We start from the raw sequence: 8,767 nt of genomic DNA on the forward strand, positions 1-8,767 counted from the left end.
ATGAAGATCATCAAAGGTTAGTGCTGTGCTGTGGTTTTGGTTTTTGTGACATATATGCTTGCTTTGAAAATGGCTGTGTGATTATTTTTGGCAGGGTACTCTCCTGACATAATCGAATGTTTTGCTTTCGCTGTAAAGCCTTTTTGAAATCGGACAATGTGGTTAGATTAACGAGAGTCTTGTCTTTAAAATGGGTGAAAAATAGTCATATGTTTGAGAAATTGAAGTTATAGCATTTTTGAGGTATTTGTATTTCGCGCCACGCGATTCCACCGGCTGTTGACTAGGTGGGAGGCTTGCCCAGGGTAGTTAAAACAGCATTGATCCTCATGGGGGATGTGGGAAATGTCCCCATGAGGAACACATTTCCTTGTTGGGACTTTTAGATCCCCAACAAACACACAAATAACAGTTTATTTATGATGTATTATATTTATTTTACCTTTATTTAACTAGGCAAGTCAGTTAGGTACAAATTCTTATTTACAATGACAGCCTACCGGGGAACAGTGGGTTAACTGCCTTGTTTAGGGGCAGAACGACAGATTTTATCTTGTCAGCTCTGGGGTTCGATCAGACAACCTTCCGATTACTGGCCCAACGTTTTAACCACTAGGCTACCTGCCGCACCAATCAGATAGGATCATAGATGAATAATAGCAGTTTATTCATGATGTATTATATACGACCGATGATGTATTATGTATTAATATCATAATGTATTATCACTATCGTCATCATTGTCACTATTATTATTATTATTGAGGGCGATAGTATTTCAAGTAGAAGGATGACGGGTAGAGGGGCTGATCGCAGAGCCAGTAGGATGGGTTGTCAATATACCACAGCCACAAAGTCAAGATTGGCTTAAAGTCAGGGTTAGGCAAAAGGTTAGCAGTGTGGTTGAGGTTAGGGTTGAGGTTAGGGTTGAGGTTTTAAAATTAAAAAAAGATTTAAGAAGATAAATTGTAGATATAAGCGGGTTTAGCCATAATTATGACTTTGTGGCTGTGATAACTAATGACGACCACACACGCACACCTCAGTGGCACAGCGAGGGGACGCGCTATAGACAGACAGACAGCTAGATATGGAAATGCAGACAAAATGCAGCGTCTCCGCTCTGTGAGCTGCATACACCAGAACACAACCCGGATTCACTGCCCAAAAACCTCCCGATAACACTGTTGTTGTTGCAAAAAAAAAAAAACAGTTTTAGGTTTAACCGTCGTCCTTCGCGGCAGACAGCGTTTGGTGACTGGACTAGTGGTGCGTCTTCCGTTCTGTCGCTGCGGCAGAGCGTTGTTCTTCTCTTCAGTCGAGCCAGGGCTGTTGTACAGCAGCCATCGCTGTATGATTCGCCTTGTTCTGCGCTGTTACAGCTTTCTATCTATTCGTTCGTGCGGGAGAGCGCTGGTGGTGAAGTCAACGACAACGCTAGTGTGGATCTAGTGCGCGCATTACATCCATCTCTACCGCGTCTACGGTCTGCTACCCTGCTGTCGCTTTCAGGATGGCGCTAACGATTTGCACGAGATTCACCGACGAATTCCAGCTATTCGAGGAGCTGGGGAAGTAAGCGTGCATGTTTTGATTGTTATTGATGTTATTTGTTATCCGGTAGCAGTATACTTGTTATCATGTAATAGCCAGGTTATGCTGCTGCTGCTACCTTGGTTTAGGACGCGGATAGGGCACTGTGTGTGTGTGTGTGTGTGTGTGTGTGTGTGTGTGTGTACGCGACCTTCGGTTCATATGTGAATAGGCTACATAGACCGACAAATTATATTTTCATAGCTGTATGGATGCCATAAGGGATTGGATCAGAATGTCAAGCCTTCCTACAGCCTATCATAGTTGACTTGGCCTTGTCAAGCATTCCAACAGCCTATCATAGTTGACCTGGCCTTGTCAAGCCTTCCTACAGCCTATCATAGTTGACCTGGCCTTGTCAAGCTTCCTAAGCCTATCATAGTTGACCTGGCCTTGTCAAGCATTCCAACAGCCTATCATAGTTGACCTGGCCTTGTCAAGCCTTCCTATAGCCTATCATAGTTGACCTGGCCTTGTCAAGCCTTCCTATAGCCTATCATAGTTGACCTGGCCTTGTCAAGCCTTCCTACAGCCTATCATAGTTGACCTGGCCTTGTCAAGCCTTCCTATAGCCTATCATAGTTGACCTGGCCTTGTCAAGCATTCCTACAGCCTATCATAGTTGACCTGGCCTTGTCAAGCCTTCCTATAGCCTATCATAGTTGACCTGGCCTTGTCAAGCCTTCCTACAGCCTATCATAGTTTTCCTATAGCCTATCATAGTTGACCTGGCCTTGTCAAGCCTTCCTACAGCCTATCATAGTTGACCTGGCCTTGTCAAGCCTTACAGCCTATCATAGTTGACCTGGCCTTGTCAAGCCTTCCTATAGCCTATCATAGTTGACCTGGCCTTGTCAAGCCTTCCTACAGCCTATCATAGTTGACCTGGCCTAGTCAAGCATTCCTATAGCCTATCATAGTTGACCTGGCCTGTCAAGCCTTCCTATAGCCTATCATAGTTGACCTGGCCTTGTCAAGCTTAAGCCTATCATAGTTGACCTGGCTTTTATATTTTTCCTTGTATAGTTGATATTACATTCCTAATGGTGGTCCATCTCTTATATAGTCCATCTCTCTTATATAGTCCATCTCTTATATAGTCCATCTCTCTTATATAGTCCATCTCTTATATAGTCCATCTCTTATATAGTCCATCTCTTATATAGTCCATCTCTTATGATGGTCCATCTCTTATATAGTCCATCTATTATATAGTCCATCTCTTATATAGTCCATCTCTTATATAGTCCACCTTTATATAGTCCATCTCTATTAGTCCATCTTATATAGTCCATCTCTCTTATATAGTCCATCTCTTATATAGTCCATCTCTTATATAGTCCATCTCTTATATAGTCCATCTCTTATATAGTCCGTCTCTTATATAGTCCATCTCTTATATAGTCCATCTCTTATATAGTCCATCTCTTATATAGTCCATCTCTTATATAGTCCAACTCTTATATAGTCCATCTCTTATATAGTCCGTCTCTTATATAGTCCATCTCTTATATAGTCCATCTCTTATATAGTCCATCTCTTATGGTGGTTTATCTCTTATATAGTCCATCTCTTATATAGTCTCATCCTAGAGTCCATCTATTATATAGTCCATCTCTTATATAGTCCGTCTCTTTATAGTCCGTCTCTTAATAGTAACTCTTATATAGTCCATCTCTTATTAGTCGTCTCTTATATAGTCCATCTCTTATATAGTCCATCTTATATAGTCCATCTCTTATATAGTCCATCTCTTATGGTGGTTATCTATTATATAGTCCATCTTATAGTCCATCTCTATATAGTCCATCTCTTATGGTGGTTTATCTCTTATATAGTCCATCTCTTATATAGTCCATCTCTTATATAGTCCATCTCTCTTATATAGTCCATCTCTTATATAGTCCATCTCTTATATAGTCCATCTCTTATATAGTCCATCTCTTATGGTGGTTTATCTCTTATAGTCCGTCTCTTATGATGGTCTATCTCTTATATAGTCCATCTCTTATATAGTCCATCTCTTATATAGTCCATCTCTTATGGTGGTTTATCTCTTATAGTCCGTCTCTTATGATGGTCCATCTCTTATATAGTCCATCTCTTATATAGTCCATCTCTTATAGGTCCATCTCTTATATATCCATCTCTTATGGTGGTCCGTCTCTTATATAGTCCATCTCTTATGGTGGTTTAATCTCTTATAGTCCGTCCTCTTATGATGGTCCATCTCTTATATAGTCCAATCTCTTATATAGTCCATCTCTTATATAGTCCATCTCTTATATAGTCCATCTCTTATGGTGGTTTATCTCTTATATAGTCCATCTCTTATATAGTCCATCTCTTATATAGTCCATCTCTTATGGTGGTTTATCTCTTATATAGTCCATCTCTTATATAGTCCATCTCTTATATAGTCCATCTCTTATATAGTCCATCTCTTATATAGTCCATCTCTTATATAGTCCATGTCTAATGGTGGTTTATCTCTTATAGTCCGTCTCTTATGATGGTCCATCTCTTATATAGTCCATCTCTTATATAGTCCCATCTCTTATATAGTCCATCTCTTATATTAGTCCATCTCTTATATAGTCCATCTCTTATGGTGGTCCTTCTCTTATATAGTCCATCTCTTATGGTGGTTTATCTCTTATAGTCCGTCTCTTATGATGGTCCATCTCTTATATAGTCCATCTCTTATATAGTCCATCTTTTATATAGTCCATCTCTTATATAGTCCATCTCTTATATAGTCCATCTCTTATATAGTCCGTCTCTTATATAGTCCATCTCTTATATAGTCCATCTCTTATATAGTCCATCTCTTATATAGTACATCTCTTATATAGTCCATCTCTTATATAGTCCATCTCTTATATAGTCCATCGCTTATGATGGTCCATCTCTTATATAGTCCGTCTCTTATATAGTCCATCTCTTATATAGTCCATCTCTTATATAGTCCACCTCTTATATAGTCCATCTCTTATATAGTCCATCTCTTATATAGTCCATCTCTTATATAGTCCATCTCTTATATAGTCCATCTCTTATGGTGGTCCATCTCATATAGTCCATCTCTTATATAGTCCATCTCTTATATAGTCCATCTCTTATGATGGTCCATCTCTTATATAGTCCATCTCTTATATAGTCCATCTCTTATATAGTCCATCTCTTATATAGTCCATCTCTTATATAGTCCATCTCTTATATATTCCATCGCTTATATAGTCCATCTCTTATATAGTCCATCTCTTATATAGTCCATCGCTTATATAGTCCATCTCTTATATAGTCCATCTCATATAGTCCATCTCTTATGGTGGTCCATTTCTTGTAATCCATATCTTATACAGTCCATCTCTTATATAGTCCATCTCTTATATAGTCCATCTCTTATATAGTCCATCTCTTATATAGTCCATCTCTTATATAGTCCATCTCTTATGGTGGTTTATCTCTTATATAGTCCATCTCTTATATAGTCCATCTCTTATATAGTCCATCTCTTATATAGTCCATCTCTTATGGTGGTCCATCTCTAATGGTGGTCCATCTCTTATATAGTCCATCTCTTATATAGTCCGTCTCTTATATAGTCCATCTCTTATGGTGGTCCATCTCTAATGGTGGTCCATCTCTTGTATAGTCCATCTCTTATATAGTCCATCTCTTATATAGTCCATCTCTTATATAGTCCGTCTCTTATATAGTCCGTCTCTTATATAGTCCATCTCTTATATAGTCCATCTCTTATATAGTCCATCTCATATCGTCCATCTCTTATATAGTCCATCGCTTATATAATCCATCTCTTATATAGTCCGTCTCTTATATAGTCCATCTCTTATATAGTCCGTCTCTTATATAGTCCATCTCTTATATAGTCCATCTCTTATATAGTCCATCTCTTATATAGTCCATCTATTATATAGTCCATCTCTTATATAGTCCGTCTCTTATATAGTCCATCTCTTATATAGTCCATCTCTTATATAGTCCATCTCTTATATAGTTAATCTCTTATGGTGGTGGATCACTTCTGTGTTAACGATGAGTTCCTTGGTGGTTGTAGAGTCCAATCCGAGGTACTCACACACACCTCTGTCTGTTCATCGTCTGCATGGGCATGCGTGGATTGTAAACTATAGCTAATCATATTATCCACATTGACACACGAAACAGACGTCAAGGTGTGTGTGTGTGTGTGTGTGTGTGACAAATACACGCACAGGAATGCGACAGCGGACTTCGTTTCGAGACGGTGACATTCCACTGGCCAGCCACTGAGCCGCACGCTTAATTATCAAAAATGGGGAGAGATGGAGAGAGAGAGGTGTTGAGAAGGGCAAATTGGAGAGGTTTCTGTGTGTGTGTGTGTAATGTTTGTCTGCAGTTTGCCTTTCACCCCGTTGTCAGAATATACAGCAGGCTGCAGACTCTTCCCTCTCTCTCTGTCTCTCACTCTCTCTCTCTCCCGTTCTCTCTCTGTATCTCTCCCCTTTCTCTGTCTCTCTTCTCTCTCTCTGTAATTCTCCCCTCTCTCCTCTGTATTTCTCACTCTCTCTCTCTCTGTCTCTCTCTGTATCTCTCCCCTCTCTCTGTCTCTCTCTGTATCTCTCCCCTCTCTCTCTCTGTCTCTCTCTGTATCTCTCCCCTCTCTCTCTCTGTCTCTCTCTGTATCTCTCCCCTCTCTCTCTGTCTCTCTCTCTGTATCTCTCCCCTCTTTGTCTTTGTATCCCCCCTTCATGTTTATGGTGTGTGTGTGTGTGTTGCAGGGGAGCGTTCTCTGTGGTGAAGAGATGTCTCAGGATCTCGTCTGGTCAGGAGTTTGCTGCCAAAATCATAAACACCAAGAAATTATCTGCCAGAGGTAGGTAACACATACACATATACACACACATATACACACACATATACACACACATATACACACACACACACACACACACACACACACACACACACACACACACACACACACACACACCACACACACACACACACACACACACACACACACACCTCAAATGGCCTTTTGTCAATGGGGAGCTGAGAGAGCGAGAGACAGAGAGAGAAAAAGAGAGAGTCAGAGAGAGAGAGTGCGAGAGAGATAAAGAGAGAGAGATGGAGGGAGGGGGACAGAGACAGAGGGAGAGATACACAGAAAGATAGACAGAGATACGGAGAGACAGACAGAGTAGACCTCAAATGGCCTTTGAGAGAGAGAGAGAGAGAGAGAGAGAGAGAGACCACAGTGTGCCATCACAGCAGCAAGATGTGTGACCTGTTGCCACAAGAAAAGGGCAACCAGTGAAGAACAAACACCATTGTAAATACAACCCATATTTATATTTATTTATTTTCCCTTTTGTACTTTAACTATTTGCACATCATTACAACACTGTATATAGACATAATATGTCATTTGAATTGTCTCTGTTCCTTTGGAACTTCTGTGAGTGTAATGTTTACTGTACATTTTATATTGTTTATTTCACTTTTGTTTATCTACCTCACTTGCTTTGGCGATGTAAACATATGTTTCCCATGCCAATAAAGCCCCTTAAATTGAAATTGAGTGTGTGTGTGTCTCTCTCCAGGTATGTTTCAGTGTCTTCAGGTTGTCTATTTGTATGTTGTTAATATCCCGTCAACATAAATGAACCGTAAATCTCTCAGGATGCAACAGGATGCATGAGATAAACAACCGCATCAGTTCTGCTGCTTTGGACACATTTTGAATGTGTTGGAATCTTTTGAATTTGGGAAAAGGGGAAAGGACATTCATCCCCTAACCGGTAAAGAGAGAAGGTGGAGCTCCTCGTTCTGACCCTCGTTCTAACGTCTCTTCATCCCGTAACCGGTATAGAGAGAGGGTGGAGCTCCTTGGTCTGATCCTCGTTCTAACGTCTCTTCATCCCGTAACTGGTAAAGAGAGAGGGTGGAGCTCCTTGGTCTGATCCTCGTTCTAACGTCTCTTCATCCCGTAACCTGTGTAGAGAGAGGGTGGAGCTCCTCGGTCTGATCCTCGTTCTAACGTCTCTTCATCCCGTAACTGGTATAGAGAGAGGGTGGAGCTCCTCGGTCTGATCCTCGTTCTAACGTCTCTTCATCCCGTAACTGGTATAGAGAGAGGGTGGAGCTCCTCGGTCTGATCCTCGTTCTAACGTCTCTTCATCCCGTAACCTGTGTAGAGAGAGGGTGGAGCTCCTTGGTCTGATCCTCGTTCTAACGTCTCTTCATCCCGTAACCGGTATAGAGAGAGGGTGGAGCTCCTTGGTCTGATCCTCATTCTAACATCTCTTCATCCCGTAACTGGTATAGAGAGAGGGTGGAGCTCCTCGGTCTGATCCTCGTTCTAACGTCTCTTCATCCCGTAACTGGTATAGAGAGAGGGTGGAGCTCCTCGGTCTGATCCTCGTTCTAACGTCTCTTCATCCCGTAACCTGTGTAGAGAGAGGGTGGAGCTCCTTGGTCTGATCCTCGTTCTAACGTCTCTTCATCTCTTAACATGTATGTTCTGACCAGAGTCTTTAGTTCTGGGTTAACCAAGATGACTGTTTTCTTGGTGTGATGTCTGACCAGAGTCTTTAGTTCTGGGTTAACCAAGATGACTGTTTTCTTGGTGTGATGTGTGATGTGTTGTTGTTGTGAATGTGTGTGCTCATGTGCGTGTCATGTGTGTATTAGTGTGTGTGTGTGTGTGTGTGTGTGAGTTCAGCATCCGTGCATCCATATGTGTGTGTGTGTGTTCAGTCAGAGTGTGTATGTGTGCTTGCGTGTTCTGTGTATCCGTGCATCCGAACATGTGTGCGTGCGTCCATTCGTTCATGCGTGTGTGTGTGCTTCCGTGTGTTCAGCGTGTGTATGTGTGTTTGTAGACCCAGGGATTTGGCTGGTCTTGTAGTCTCAAGGACAGATCTCTAGAGGAGTCGACCCAGGTCTTTCACATCTATCACTGTAATTGTAGCTGCTGGCAAATCTTCCTGGGGGCTGGACTCACAAACAGACAAACACACACACACACACACACACACACACACACACACACACACACACACACACACACACACACACACACACACACACACACACACACACACACACACACACACACACACACACTGATTCCAGAGGCTGATTCCAGAGGCTGATTCCAGAG

The 8,767-nt window shown here is 41.5% G+C and overlaps 1 protein-coding gene across 3 annotated transcripts in view; it reads left to right on the forward strand.

Annotated features, from left to right (window-relative positions):
• Positions 1 to 1,047: 1,047 nt before the first annotated feature.
• The window catches only part of LOC115189418 (calcium/calmodulin-dependent protein kinase type II delta chain), a 131,416-nt gene continuing 123,696 nt past the window's right edge, over positions 1,048 to 8,767 (forward strand). For all 3 annotated transcript variants that reach the window (XM_029748035.1, XM_029748034.1, XM_029748036.1), the window contains exons 1-2: positions 1,048 to 1,575; positions 6,381 to 6,475. In XM_029748035.1, the coding sequence (XP_029603895.1) occupies positions 1,514 to 1,575; positions 6,381 to 6,475 (157 nt within the window). In that variant the 5' untranslated portion in view covers positions 1,048 to 1,513. The remainder of the gene's footprint in view (positions 1,576 to 6,380; positions 6,476 to 8,767) is intronic.

The sequence above is a fragment of the Salmo trutta genome, unplaced genomic scaffold (assembly GCF_901001165.1).
Source record: "Salmo trutta unplaced genomic scaffold, fSalTru1.1, whole genome shotgun sequence".
Classification (NCBI taxonomy): Eukaryota; Metazoa; Chordata; class Actinopteri; order Salmoniformes; family Salmonidae; genus Salmo; species Salmo trutta.